At 30.4% G+C, this 15,072-nt stretch overlaps 2 protein-coding genes across 3 annotated transcripts; one reads left to right on the forward strand and one right to left on the reverse strand.

The window, feature by feature from the left end:
* Positions 1–767: 767 nt before the first annotated feature.
* LOC120209203 (RNA-binding KH domain-containing protein PEPPER-like) lies at positions 768–8,572 on the forward strand. Of its 2 annotated transcripts, XM_039208271.1 has the most exons (7): positions 768–1,143; positions 1,691–1,940; positions 3,151–3,299; positions 3,383–3,634; positions 4,285–4,479; positions 4,782–4,925; positions 8,552–8,572. In XM_039208271.1, the coding sequence occupies exons 1-7, from the start codon at positions 874–876 to the stop codon at positions 8,555–8,557; spliced, it is 1,266 nt and encodes a 421-aa protein (XP_039064202.1). In that variant the 5' UTR covers positions 768–873; the 3' UTR covers positions 8,558–8,572. The 2 variants fall into 2 exon arrangements, with proteins under 2 accessions (XP_039064202.1, XP_039064201.1); XM_039208270.1 differs by lacking the exon at positions 8,552–8,572 and having other exon boundaries at positions 769–1,143; positions 4,782–5,031.
* Positions 8,573–11,307: 2,735 nt separating this feature from the next.
* On the reverse strand, positions 11,308–13,055 carry LOC120209198. Its single transcript, XM_039208264.1, has 2 exons — positions 12,695–13,055; positions 11,308–11,446 (listed from the first exon to the last, which is right to left on the reverse strand). Exon 1 carries the CDS (start codon positions 12,970–12,972, stop codon positions 12,712–12,714), a length of 261 nt encoding a protein of 86 aa, XP_039064195.1. The 5' UTR covers positions 12,973–13,055; the 3' UTR covers positions 11,308–11,446; positions 12,695–12,711.
* Positions 13,056–15,072: the final 2,017 nt, after the last annotated feature.

The following is a 15,072-nucleotide window of genomic DNA, read 5'->3' on the forward strand; positions in this document are numbered from 1 at the left end:
ACTATTAAAATTTATAAAATGATCTATCGACTATTCATATGTTATAAACTAATTACTTTTCGTTAAAAAATGGTTATTGTTTGAGTTGGAATTTAATATATTGATTCAGATGTGATAAAATTATATTTTAATGATGTTTACTAACATCATTATTACTTTCAAATACTGGTTCGATGAAATAATTTTCAAGAACTGTATCGATAACATAATGTAAACGGATAGTAGATCAATAAAATACAATTCAAATAATTTTATGATCAAAATTTATCATAACCTAGACAACATGTTTATGTTCAACTAAGTCGACCATTAAATTTTTAATAGAAAAATGATAGATTTGAAACATATGAATAGTTGAATGATCATTTTGTAACTTTTAACATTTATGTAAATAAAAAAATATGAGCTGGTCTATCCCATGCCTATCTAGGGATGAGCATTTCATATCGAGCTAATAAATTTTGACTTAATCTAACGTAATATTATAATTATATTTATATATTTTTAAGATAGTTATAAATAATACTTCATTTTTTATTTTAATTAAATTATTATTTTATATAATAAAATAAATTATATATAAATCAGGTCAAATACAAACTTTAACTTAAAATATCTTATCGTATTTTAGATCAAATAGAACTCTTATAATCTCCAATCAAGTAAAAGACCTGAACTTTTAAATCAAATTCGGGTGGCCGAAAATTCAACCCGACCCGTTACTATCTCCGTCCCATCCGATCCATATAAACGCCACCTATTTGATCCACGGTATTCGTTTGATTTAATCAGCGGCTTTCATTTTCTCCCGAAGCGAGTCGAAACAGAAACCATTCGAAGCGCTGACCAGCTCTCTTGCGAGTAACTCCCGCCATGGAAATCGCCGACGCGTCGGAGAACGGTTCGGGAATGACCCAGACAACGACGGCTACAGAATCCGACCCATCAGAAACCACGGCCAACAATCCAGCAGCTGAGAAGTGGCCCGGATGGCCCGGTCACTGCGTGTTTCGGCTCATCGTTCCGGTTACGAAAGTCGGCAGCATAATTGGCCGGAAAGGTGAGCTAATCAAGAAGATGTGCGAGGAAACCCGCGCCCGTATCCGCGTCCTTGATGGCGCTGTTGGGACGCCCGATCGCATTGTAACTCTCTTGTCTTCTCTCATTTTTTACCTTTGGAACTTAAACTGGAAATATTTCTTTTTCTTGTTAATAAATTTTGTGGCTGTGAATTCTTTCGGTCTGGGATTTGCTCTCGTTAGTTGATATATGCTTTAGAAGAAAGAAAGGAAGAAAGAAAGAGTAAAGGGTAAAATAAGACAACTCCGAACTCTAATTAATCCATATCGATGTAAATCTTGCACCTTCTGTTTCAAGAGATTTATTTTCAACCGAAAAATGCTTTGAAAGTAAAAGGTGAGCTCCCATTGTGAGATTTCTATAAATTTAGATACTCTTTTGTAACTTTTACTGTCTAGAGAAATACAACTGTTGTATATTAGGCAAGGTTTTGGCTTTTGAGCTAACGGCAAAGACTTTGTCTCCTGTGATTTTGATGGATAAAAATGGAACATATGCAAATTGCTGTTAGTAGATATGTTTGTGTAACGCAATAACAAGATATTGAGTTAAATTACAGTTTTCTCGTTACCCTTTATTGGTTCAATGAATTTTTTGGCTTTTATCGTAGGTGCTAATATCTGGAAAGGAAGAACCAGAGGCACCTCTTTCCCCTGCAATGGATGCTGCTATAAGAGTTTTCAAACGTGTCTCTGGATTTCCTGACAATGATACCGATGCTAAAGCAGTTGGAGCTACATTTTGTTCGATCCGGTTGCTGGTAGCATCTACTCAAGCAATCAGTTTGATTGGAAAGCAAGGCTCCTTAATCAAGTCATTACAAGAGAGCACTGGTGCATCTGTGAGGGTATTGTCAGGAGGTATTGTTTCCTACATTTCGAAGTATTTGTTTAATTCATGAGAGGTTGAGTTCCCTTCTTGCTCGTCTATGCATTTAGGTTTCAATTGTTGCATAGGACTTTGAATTGATTAATGAAGCGTCTTTATCTTGAAACTTTAATGCTCTCATCCTATTTTCTGCAACTATTCTTGTGGGATTATGCATTCCTTCAACCTCTTCCATAGGGTTGTACAACTCTATTCATATAGGATAATTTTGTGATTGTGTAATTCTATCCTTTCCTATGCTACGCATGAAATGAACCTCAAATCAAATAAAGTTGTGGCTAAATTCTTCATGGCTCTGTTCATTACAAGGGTAAAAGATAGAAATTGTATGCTTCTTAATTCTTGATTTTTTTTATAAGAAACTAGGCCTCATTAAAAAACCCCTTCATACCCGTCGTTGTACATAAGTACCTCAGCAGACATTGGAAGGAGGAAAAGAGTGCCTAAAAATTTTATTCCATAAAGAAACTACACCTCATACATCAACAGACTGTTACAAAACACCACCCACCTACATAATCTCAACCCACCCCACAAACACACCATCCAAACAAAAAAATTACTAAACAATTACCCTATACCGGACTTAGCCAAACCGTCAGCCTCCCAATTTACAACCCTTTTTACAGATCTTATAATAACACTATATACCAATACAACACTGACAAATTCCTTAACCAGCTGTGAGAACACAGTAGGACATACTTCGGGAGTCTTAATCCAATTGACTGCAATTTCCGAATCCGTCTCTATGATTAACCGACCCTTACCACACCGTTCTGATTCCACAAACAAAGCTAAACCAGTTTGAATGGCCTTCAATTCAGCTAGTATAGGAGGACCTGGACCCGTAGGTTCTGAAAAAGAACCCAGAATCTTGCTCTCTTCATTTCTCAATATACCACCAATTCCACTGCTATTCCAATCACTTGTCACAACCCCATCCACATTAATTTTGAAGAAACCCGAGGGTGGGGGACACCACGAGACCTTTAACAGATTAATCTTCATGGACAATCATAATTATACAATCAATGTCCGTTGATTATTTTAGGCAATCATAATTATACAAATTGTACAATAAACCCAAGCTTTTGTATCTTCTTTTCTGTTCTAGAAGTGCCCTATAAATCATAGGTTTTGGGATTATGTCTTTATGGTGAACTGTCACTGTTTCTGCAGAGGAAACTGCATCTTATGTGGCAGCAGATGAGAGGATTGCAGAGTTGCAGGGGGAAGCCCTGAAGGTTCTCAAAGCTCTTGAAGCTGTTGTAAGCCACCTGAGGAAATTTTTAGTTGATCAAACTGTTCTTCCTCTCTTTGAAAAGACAGTAAGTTCGATTTCTAATTTTCTATCAAACTGTTTTGTACCCTGCAACTGTTTCATGTTAAGTGGTGCCATCAATGTTTGCAGCATAATTCAGTAGGCACTCAAGACCTTCAAGCAGAGTCAAGGCCTGAAAAGTTATCTCTGCTTACTGCTTCTCAAAGTGGAATCGGAATTGATCTTCCTATTAGGAGAGAGTCTCTGTTCCTTGAACATGAAAAACAGTTCGAGTCACGAATCCCATCTTCTGGAATTTCTTTCTTTGGGCAGGATCCTGCACTTTCGATGGTGCATTCTAGTTCAGGGCTTCATCGGTCTGCTGTTCCTATAGTTACTCAGGTTTGCTTTTGTTTGTACCTGAATTATTATTACTCGTTTTTTATTTCTTTTCACAAATGGGCTAGAGTGATTAGAGATTATGATGCCGAACAAGGAAGAGAAAGGGGTATATGGAGATGAGATTGAAAATTAGAGGACAGAACAGAAATAGGAGTAAAAGGGAGAGAAATGAAGAGGACCAATGAGAGGAAAATCTAGTACTCAATATTCCAAATCCGGTGAAGTATTTATATATATATATATAAAGACAACCTTTACGTAAGATGTCAAATAAATATAACCCAATGGTGATTTTCCTTGGTATTATTTCTATGTTAATTGTTAGTTAATTTGAAAAGGTGAGAAGAAAATTATTTTGAGCTAGATTTTAGATGCCCTACTTGGTTTACATCACTGCTACTTGGGTCAAAGAGCTTGAATTTGGCAAATTATCTCTTTATTACAATGCTCATATTGCATACATTTAATTCAGCCTGGACATTTTGCAATGATGCTTTTTAGTTTAAATTAGGCTTTTGAAGAGAAACTTTGTTATGATTGCCTAGACTTGACATATGCAACACATTCTTCATACAATATATGCATATTTATATATATGTATATAATCGGTTTTTGTATGATCATTTCTCTTATTGCATTTCTGGAATCAGATTGCTCAAACCATGCAAATTCCTTTTTCTTATGCTGAGGACATCATTGGGATTGGAGGAGTTAATATTGCATACATTCGGCGCACTAGTGGAGCCGTCATAACTGTGCAAGAAAGTGGTGGCCTATCTGATGAAATAACCGTCGAAATTAAAGGCACCTCAATACAGGTTCAGTTGGCTCAACAACTGATTCAAGTAAGAAATTACTTATAATTTAATTATAGTTTTCTGGTGTTTGAAATTTCACTCGTATGAATATTATTTTTCGCTTATATAAATTACGGAACTATGCTTGCTTTGTATTCTCCTCCATGGGTTTGATCACTTTGGATTTCTATATTGCTCCAACGCTTCATTAGCATATCCGGACATGGGTTTGGATATATGATCTAAGAACTTTTCAGATGCATTACATACTCGTGTATGACACTCAAGTTCGAGTTACGGAAATGGATGTTATTTACATGTTGAGATTGTCGATTCTTTGTTTAATGCAGGAATTCATGAGCAATCACAAAGATCCGATCACAAGCAGCAGTGGCTACAGAGACACGGGGTATAGGTCCTCATTTTCGCAGTTGGGCAACACATCTTCCCTTTCGTCTCAACAACCGTATGGCGGATACGGAGGACCTTCTAGTGTAAGTGGCTACTCTACTTTTAGGCTTTAAGAGAATCATCGTTTTACCTTATTACACTTGGCAGTCTCTTTGTTGGTATGAATTTGTCTGAGTGTTTCTCTGTTGGGTATTATTAGACTCAGGTTAAGTTTCAGAAAACTTAATATATATATATATATATATATATATATATATATGTAAAATTATCGGTTCACACTAATGCTTTGTTCAAAACATTTGATATAATGTTTTACATCCAAGCTTAAAACATTAAATATTTAATCTTTTTGCCTAATTCTAACTTTAATTATCTTATAATAATAAGGGTAGTGTAGACCAGAAGTCCTTAAACTATACTCAAACGATCGTTTTTGTCATTGAACTAAAAATTTTAAAATGATTATAAAATTTAGGATAAAAGTTTTGGTCAGTTTTAGTACATAAACATTCAAATTTTTAAAAATCATACCTAAACTTTAGTTGTTGTTTTATTTTAGTACCAAGCCATTAAAAACTTGATGTTTTTTGTATCTAAACTATCAATTTTGGTCCGTTTTAGTACTTAAACTTTCAATTTTTTCACAAGTTAATTTAAATTTTGAATGGGGCACTAAAATGAAAAAAAAAATAAACTTTAGGTATGGTTTTGAAAAATTGAAAGTTTAAGTACTAAAACGGATCAAAATTGATAGTTTGGGTACTAAATGCATAATTTACTCAAAAAATTATTGATTTTTTTACATTTATTATAATGTCATGTGGTGATTATTTTGTAATGATTTGATAAATTTAATGATTATTTTATAATTTCAAAAGTTCGATGATCAAACTAATCATTTGAGTTATTTCAGTGGACTTCTGGTGTACTTTACTTTAATAATAATGCCATAATTTAAGCAAATTTTAGATTAATTCATTGATTATATATAATAATAACGCAAAATACATAATTCTTATTACATAATTTTTATATTATTTTAATGACAATTACATAATATGTTCCTCACATTTATTTAGCTCTGACCATCTTTGAACTTGGGTTTGTTCACTTAGAAGCCATAAATAAATACACTTTCAAGGTTTTGAAATAATACTAATACAAAAAATTTATAAAATATTTTACCAAATTGTTCATAATGAAACAAAAGTTAATTTTATAAATTTTGGGTTTGGTATCGTCTTAACCAATCACAATTGGGATGTTTAACGTAATTTATATTTGTTTATCAAGATTAATATAAAATAAAGTTTTTAAAATATTACCATTTTTTCATATAAAATGTTTTAAAATTAAATTTTATATTCGGGTTGTGTGGTTTAGGGTTTACTCGTAATATTAATCTAATAAAAAAAATAAGGGTAAAGTACATAAATGGTCTCTGGTTTATTAAGTTCTTTGACTATTAAAAGTTATAAAATGGTTCTCCGACTATATAGTGTTATTTTGTTGAGTCTCTTGACTATCAAATGTTACAAAATGGTCACTTGACTATTTATTAAGTTCTAAACTTGTCTTTTTTCATTAAAAAAAATCGGTTTTCTAAGCTGAACGTTAATATGATGATTGAAATGTGATAGTCGTTCGAGATTCTAAGATCATATTTTATCATATCATAGTCAACAAGTTAACGTTCAGTTTAGAGTAACGTCAGTAACGGAAAATGACGTGTTTGGAACATAATGAATAATCAGGTGATCATTTTGTAACTTTTGATAGTCAATGGATTTAATAAAGTAACATTCTGTAGTCGAAAGGTCACTTTGTAGTTTCTAATAATCGAGAGATTCAAAGTACTATTTGTGCAAAAAAAAAATAGTCGTATAAGAGATTCTCTTGAAATTTAAGTTAATACCGATCTAAAGAATAGTAAAGTGACAATTAATTAGTAAAACACGATATTATGAAATTATTTTCCTAAGTTTAATTAAATTTCTACTACAAATTTGCGAAGTAAAATGTTGATAAAAATATAACTTCAAAAGCGAATCTAATTCGCTGCTTTGCGTATTGTATGCAAAAGTAAGATGAGAAACATTATTTTTTTACATTTAGCATTTTATTAGATAATAATTGTAAAATTACAATAATTCTATTAACGGTATACTAGTAATTATTTTAAACTGTTTTTGTAACTTCTAATTTGTTTGTTTTAAAATATAATTATATAGTATGATACAAATAGATAATTATGTTAAACTTTGGATAAATATATAATATGTTGAATATTATTATGCTATGGAAAGTGGCATTACACATGAAATAAAATTGGGAGTCATCAAATAATGTTAAATTGAGGGTTGGGTTTATGAGTAGGGATGGGATTGGGCTCCGAATTTGAGGGGTTTTGATCCAACTTGATTGAGTTGGATTTTTTTGAAAAATAGGGTTGAGTTTGGGTTTAAGGCAAAAATTGTTTGATCCGACCTAGAATTTTTTTTTACCTTACATATTATGGATAATTGTAATAATATTAATCTATATATTATTTCTCAATTAAATCTTTATTTTTATTTAATAAAAGTAATATTTTTAATAAATATATTTTTTCGGGTGGGTTGATTTGAATTTTATCTCAAAAAGATAGGTCGGGTTCGAGTTAGGTGAAAGGTGTATATTTCTCGGGTCGAGTGGAGGATGTATAATTTTCAAATTGGGTGGACCAAAAACTCGTTCCAACCCACATGCCCATTCTTATTTATGAGTGTTTTTGAAAAGTGAGGCGAAAAAGTGTTGAAAATATTTCTTTAAAAAATTAGTTTAATATTGAAGTGTTTGGTATTATTGTAGAATGTGATTTTGAAAAGATAAATATTCATTATAGTATGATATAGATTAAAAATATATTCAAATCATATTCAATAATTTTAATATCATAATATATAAAATATATTAATCTAATTTATAATAAAAACATAAAAAAATGAATTTTATTAAAAATAATTTATAATGATAGTATGTGTTTCACAAAAGCATATAAAAAAATATCATTTGATTATAAAATGTTGTTTTGTTGTGTTTCTCAACTATTAAAAGTTACATAATAGTTATTAACTATTTATTATGTTTTAAACTCGACATTTTCTGTTAAAATTTTAATTGTCGTCTGAGTTAAACGTTAACATAATGACTAGTATATAATAGTTGTTTGAGATTCTCAAACCAGATTTTATCATATAACAACCAATAGGTTAACGTTCGGTTCAAACTACAGTTAATTTTTTTCAACAGAAAAATATGAGTTTGAAACTTAATGAATAGGTGGACGACTATTTTATAAATTTAGATAGTCGAGAAACTTAACATATTAATACTTATAATCGAATGATTATTTTATAACATTAATAATTGAGGGATCCATCAAAACATCGTCTTATAATTGGGAAATACTATTGGTATACTTTACCCTAAATATTAATGTATTATGTTGGTGGGTAGCACTAGTAGTTTAATCAGTGGTGCAAATCTTCTTGTATCTGCATGTCGTATTTAAGTTATGGAAGCTGTTTTAAAAGCAGCTAAGCGTGTCTCTGATGATGCCTATTACCGGTGATATAAGGTTCAACTCTTAGATGATCTAATGGAGATTACTTTGCCACTACGATACGATAGCCCACCACTGGCGGCTGATCTCCTCCTTCAATTTCAGCATTAGCGATGCTGCCGGCGACGGTTTTCCGAACAAGGTTTAAGCCGACGACGTTTTGTCCCATCATAACCGAAGAATGAGGACGACAGATTTAGGGTTTAGCCCGATGATGATGATGATGATGGGTCCAAGGTGAAAAAGACAATCAAGCTGGAAATCGCAAAGCTGAGCAATTGAAAGGATCATTACATTGCTCTTGGTGAATATGTTCCAGGGCAGATCATCAACTGGAATTTCCAAAATTCTTACCTATGCTTCTATTCGGTCCATGAATCGGATATGACCTTTTTCTTTTATTTAATTAAAAGATAGGTAAATTACACTAATCATCACTTAACTTAAATCTCTCTTATTTCACTAAATTATATCTTAAGTCCGTTCAATTTTTTCAATGAATTTAATACATTAGATTTTTAGTTGCTCAACCGTTTTTCACTAACGCCTTTTTAGTTGCTCAACCGCTTTTCACTAACGGCGTTATAAATGAACTGTTATTATAAGTGGCAAACGGGTCATTCGGATCTATTTTGGGTCGGGTAATTTCGAGTCCATATTAAATTCGATTTAATTTTGTTCAGATTAGATCGAATCTAGTTCGAGTATACGGTGAATCAAATCGGGTCAAATATAAGGTCGGTCAATTTTTGGGTCGGGTGATTATTGGACCGATTGTTTTTCGGTTCAGATCAATATCAAATCGGTTGATTTTGGATCGGGTTAATATCAGATCGGTTAGATTTTGGGTCGGGTCAATATTGGATCGGTTACTAGTTTAATCAAAATCAAGTATATATGGAATAATTGATATATAGTTGTAAAAATATATCTTCTTATTTGTTAATTTTATCATTTAGGTTTAATTTTAATTATTAATTGTTCAATATTTTGAATTAAAGCATCATTTAGAGATGATAAATCGATAATTTGACGCAAATACGATCCTATAATATGTATTAGAATTTGTTATCAAAATTTTATATTGATCTCGTATGAAAAATTTATAACGAGAACTATTTGATAAAGAAATAAACTTTTATTAAAAAATTTATTTTCAATTATAAATTTTATATTTTTATTAAATTTTAAAATTAATACATAACTTTATTTGTTAAGTTTTCGTCGTAACATAAGGAAACTTTATATTATTTTTATTATAAATCTAATATTATTTTATTTGTTTTCTATTATTTTTATTATAAATCTAATATTATTTTCTTTGTTTTCTATTATTTTTATTATAAATCTAATATTTTTATAACAAGTAAGATAAGTAAATTTTATTTATTATTGTTTTCAATCTTACGATTATATTCTTACTTTTATATTCCTCTTAAACTTACTATTATTTTATTATAAATATAATATTTTAATAAATTATCAATTTTATTTAAATTAATTCAATATTGAAAATATCTTTTATCGTTTAATAACTTTTATCAATTTCAATTTGTTTGGGTTGCTTTTGGGTCGGGTTAGATTCGATTCGGGTTCCTTTCGGGTCGGGTTTCTTTCGATTCGGGTTAATTTCGGTTCAGGTTAATTTCGCTTCATGATGATTTTGGCTTGAGTTAATTTCGTTTCACTAAATTTTGGATGAGGTATATTCGGATATCGGATCAAATTTGATTATCATGCTCGGGTTAATATCGGGTATTGGGTCGGGTAAATTAGTTCGGATAATTGGGTTAGGGTCAAGTTTGTTAGGACTAGATGTTATATATATATGCAAAATGACATCATTTTGGTAATTTTTTTCCTATTGTTTTAATGTAGTTAACTATTTAACGGAAGAGTGATAAAAAAAACAAATGTATTAAGTTTAGTGTTTCTTTAAAAAAAAGTTAAGCAAGAAAATTAAATGAATTTAAAGTACAGTGTGTAAAATAGGAGAACGAATAAGTTCAATAATGATTATGTAATTTACCCTTAAAGGATATTTAATTTAGGATAAATTATGCATTTAGTACCTAAATTATCAATTTTGATCCCTTTTAGTACCTAAACATTTAAATTTTTTTCAAAATCATTCTTAATGTTTAGTTTTTGTTTCATTTTAATACCATGCCATTAAAACTTTAACGCATTTAGTACCTAAACTATCAATTTTAATCTATTTTAATACCTAAACTTCCAAATTTGATTCATTTTAATACCTAAATTTCAAAAAAAAAACAAAACTTAACATTAAATTTTGAACATAACACTCAAATGAAATAAAAATTAAACTTTAAGTGTTTAGATACTAAAATAGATCAAAACTTGTTAGTTTAAGTACTAAATGCACAATTTACTTTTTAATTTATTGATCAATGATTCGATTAATTAGAATTAAATATTATAAAAATTTATGGGTAAAGTACACAAATATTCCCTCAATTATTTTTAACAAAAAAAAAAATATATTAAACATATGATTAGAGATAAATTAAAACATATCAATAGTCAAATGACTATTTTGTAACTTTTAATAATTGAAAATTCAACAAAACAATATCTTATAATCTGATAATCATTTTGTTCAACAAAGTATCCCTTATAATCAAGAGATCGTTTGCATACTTTACCCAAAATTTATTTATATAGTTTTGATATATTCAGAATGTTATAATTTAAATTTTTGTTATTGTTTAAATTATGTAGCATCTCATTCCTTTACTAACTATAAAATATTATTTAATAATAATTTAAAAGATATAGTCAAACTATCAAGCAATAATCATTTTATTTAATCAATAGAAATCAGCAACACATCACCATAAGAAAAATCAAATGTATTGTTTTATCAGCATAATGCTGCAAAGACATTTCATAAAAGACAGTATCTTCCTGCCCCAAAAGTGTTCAGAAATTACAACCCAATGCATTAAGTAAGCCATAAACCCCCAACCCTTTGACCTGCAAAAGGCAAACAATCCAATGACCAAATTAGAAAAAATACAAAGTCGAGTGACTAAATTACAAAAATGGTGAACTCATGTATTCTACCATGGTGGAAGATAATGTGGTTTAAATTTGACCATAGATAGACTTAAATCAAATCATGAATTGAGAAAACAAGGAAATCGGAAACCAAACTTCACATATTTTTTATTTGTTTTTATTATTCAAACTTCACGTATTAAAATTCGACTTGAACTCGAAATGTAAACCAAACATCAGAGTTGAATTGAACAATTAGAATAATTCAAAATTTAAAAAGTAATCTATTTTTTCGAATTGAACCGAATTGTCCTTTGCCCCTAAGTTTTAAAATATTATTAGATAGACCTGACTTATCACATTATTCGTGGTCTCAACCAATAACATTCACCTCTTTCTTACGTGTAAATAAGGAGTGACTAGTTATTTGAAAGTTATTTTAAAGGCTTAAAGGTCACATTTGCCCCTGTAGTAAACTCAATTTATTATTTTCAACCCTATCGTATTTTTACATCAATTTAGTCCTCAAAGTTATTTAATTACATCATTCTATTCCCTATTCTAACTTAAAATCCTAAATTATAAACTTAAAATAGAATTTAAAGTTTAGGGCTATGGGGTTATGGTTTAAGGCTTATAAATTAGGAGTTTTAAATTAAGGGTAGGGTATAAAATAATGTAATTAAGTAATTTAAAAGACTAAATTGATGTGAAAATAAGATAGTAGCGAAATTGATAAATTAGGCCTACTTTGTGAAAAAAATTTACCCTTTTGGCTATTTTAAAATTGGTGGATTTGATTCCCGGAACCATGGATGACGTGGTGGTCCATGAAATAATTTTTGTATAATTTTCTCTGACCAATGAATTCCCAAATACAAACAAGTGCACAAACGAAACAATCAAAACCACGAACTCATCATCACTTAAACATCATTAGAGTCAAACATCAAAACAGATTCATGTATGATACAACAACATCAAAATCATTGATCCAATAAGCGTTACCCAACATAAAACTCAGCAAAGAGTCAATCAAATCGGCATCTAATTGCATGAACAACAAATTCAAACCAATATTAAACAACCCATAGATCCATAGCTAAGATTCCCAGCATTTCAACAACTAAACGTGAAACATAGACATCAATCATCCATTTAAAATAATACCCAGATCAATAAACCTTAAAAATCCAAAAAAAAGGGAGGGGATATCAGAAATACCTGGATGGGATGGGGGATCAATGATTGCCATGTTCCTTGTGCTCGAGATGGCGGCGCTCATTGGGGAGAGCGACGATGTAAGAGAAGATCATCCCGCCGAAGCAGACATGGTAAAGAGGCTGGATTGAATCGGTTTGAATGTATTTGGAATTGTAATTGTCCAAACCCTTTTGAAAAGCTTTCTTCACGTAATCCATGGACAGCATCGGCTTCACGTAGTTAGGGACTTCCTTCACTTTGATCCCTTTGATCTCGCTGTAAACTTTCCTCATTGCCATTTCTCCCAACCCAAACCCTAGCTTTCTTGCTTCTCTCTGAGAATGCGAAATTTGGAGGATGGATTGATGAATGATGATGGGAATTTCGAGACTGTTTATTGTTTTTGTAGAAGAAAGGAATATTTTCTCTTAGGTCCAAGCCTTCTTAACTGGGCCGGCCTGCTTCACTTTTTATTTTTTGAAGTAACCAAAATATATTCATTTATCAAAAGGCGTGTCAATAACGTCTTATCAATTATAGACTGAACAAATACAGCTGTGACTATCATAAATGAAATATAACAATGATCACCTAGTGATAGTCTGATAAACAAAAACATGAACAAGTGAAGCAACGACGTATATAAACTGATCACATCAACGGCTTCAAGCATTGAACATAGAGGAGAAAAACTTAAAGAAGAACCAAAACGGTCAACGGAAAAAACAATCTCCCCATAACGGTAATCTCATCCCGCACATATACGCGATAATCAACGAATAAATAAATAGTAGTAATAATAATAGTGTGATGCTCAAAATAACTAATTTTTTTATTAATCTATGATAAGTACAAGACAATATTTGTTCAAAGATAACTCTTAATATTTTCGACATTGAGCACTTACACCCTTGACATCTATGATGCTCAAACCCGAGTCCTCAAGCTAATTTTTTTTAAAATATGTTGGGGTCTCGTTAATAAAATAGTTAAATTTGATGGGTTTTAACTCGAAATGATTTTATATAGTTAAATTATATTTTTTTAAAATAAGTTTGAAGTATAGGTGGATTTTTTAGGGAGATAATTGAGGAAAAATTTCAATTCAATTTGATTTGAATATATATATATATATATATATATATATATATATATATATATATATATATATATATATATAGATATAAAGATATAAATTATTGTTGTAATGTCTATTTAGGGTGAGCATTCGATTGGATCGAGTCGAGTCAATTTAAATTTTATGATTCAAACTTAACTTGAAAATTTGTCGAGTCGAGTTATTAAAAGTTTCTAGACAAATTTTATTATAATTATTTATAGTATTATGGTGAAGATTGATTCAAACTTTTTTGGCTTTTTTAACTATAATATATATATATATATTCATATTATTTTTACATTATAGTTTTATTTAATATATCTACAATATTATATTCTAAAAAATGTATTTTGAGAATAAAGTATTTACGAGAGTATAAGGAGTCAAGGAATTGATGTGAAAAAGAATTTACAAATAATGTAATTGGTGTGAATAAGAGGTATTTTGTATGGGACCATGTAGTTCAAATTTGATTAAAAAATAAACTTAAAATGAATGATGAATTGAAGAAATCATGAAAAGTTGAGGGATTAAATTGAAAAATAGAAAACTTGCTATCAAAAATGAGAATTGAAAGTATATATATATATATATATTCTATAATAGTTTAAGAGCATGTGGTTCAAATTTAGTAAAAAAATGGTGTTAAAAATGATTGAGGGATTGAAAGAATAAGGAAATTATGAACTAAATTATAAATTTAGCAAAATATTCAACCAATTTTTTTTATTTTTTGAGTGACTCAAAATTTTTAAATTCAACTCGACTCGAACTCGAAAACCAAATTGATAATTTCAAGTTGCCTCGAATAACTCTAATAACTCGACTCAGATATCTCGAAATTGAGAAAAAATCGATTTTTTTTAGTCGAGTGAAATTTTGCTCATACCTATATCTATTTATAATTTTTTAAAAATATATCTTTCTATCTTTTGGGAGGTCTCATCCGATTCGAGAAGTATACACCCTTTCAATCCTAAGTGAGATGGCCATCTCCACTGCCAAACGAACACCATGTGAGATGGCCAAAGCTTCGACGATACCAGAGACACGAGAGCGCGGAACCGAGATAGCTCGACCAACAACGACCCCACCAGCACTCTCACGAAGACTAAAACCAACGGTTGAAGAAGCAGGTGGTCGAGGGCAAGCGCCGTCGACTTTAATCTTGAACGTACCTTTCGGTTATAATCTTGAATAGGCTTGAATCGAGTATTTTTCATCTTAATATTAAATCCAATCCGACTTCATTGGTTATAATATCTCACTCGATCTGATT

The sequence above is a fragment of the Hibiscus syriacus genome, unplaced genomic scaffold (genome assembly GCF_006381635.1).
Source record: "Hibiscus syriacus cultivar Baekdansim isolate YM2019G1 unplaced genomic scaffold, ASM638163v2 tig00018259_pilon, whole genome shotgun sequence".
In the NCBI taxonomy this organism is placed as follows: domain Eukaryota; kingdom Viridiplantae; phylum Streptophyta; class Magnoliopsida; order Malvales; family Malvaceae; genus Hibiscus; species Hibiscus syriacus.

Bases quoted from the DNA above. Each gene is read 5' to 3' on its own strand.
- LOC120209203 (XM_039208270.1), top strand. From the start codon at position 874: ATGGAAATCGCCGACGCGTCGGAGAACGGTTCGGGAATGACCCAGACA. The intron at 1,144-1,690 runs GTAACTCTCTTG...CTTTTATCGTAG, and splicing joins TTGGGACGCCCGATCGCATT to GTGCTAATATCTGGAAAGGA. The intron at 1,941-3,150 runs GTATTGTTTCCT...CTGTTTCTGCAG, and splicing joins TGTGAGGGTATTGTCAGGAG to AGGAAACTGCATCTTATGTG.
- LOC120209198 (XM_039208264.1), bottom strand. From the start codon at position 12,972: ATGGCAATGAGGAAAGTTTACAGCGAGATCAAAGGGATCAAAGTGAAG.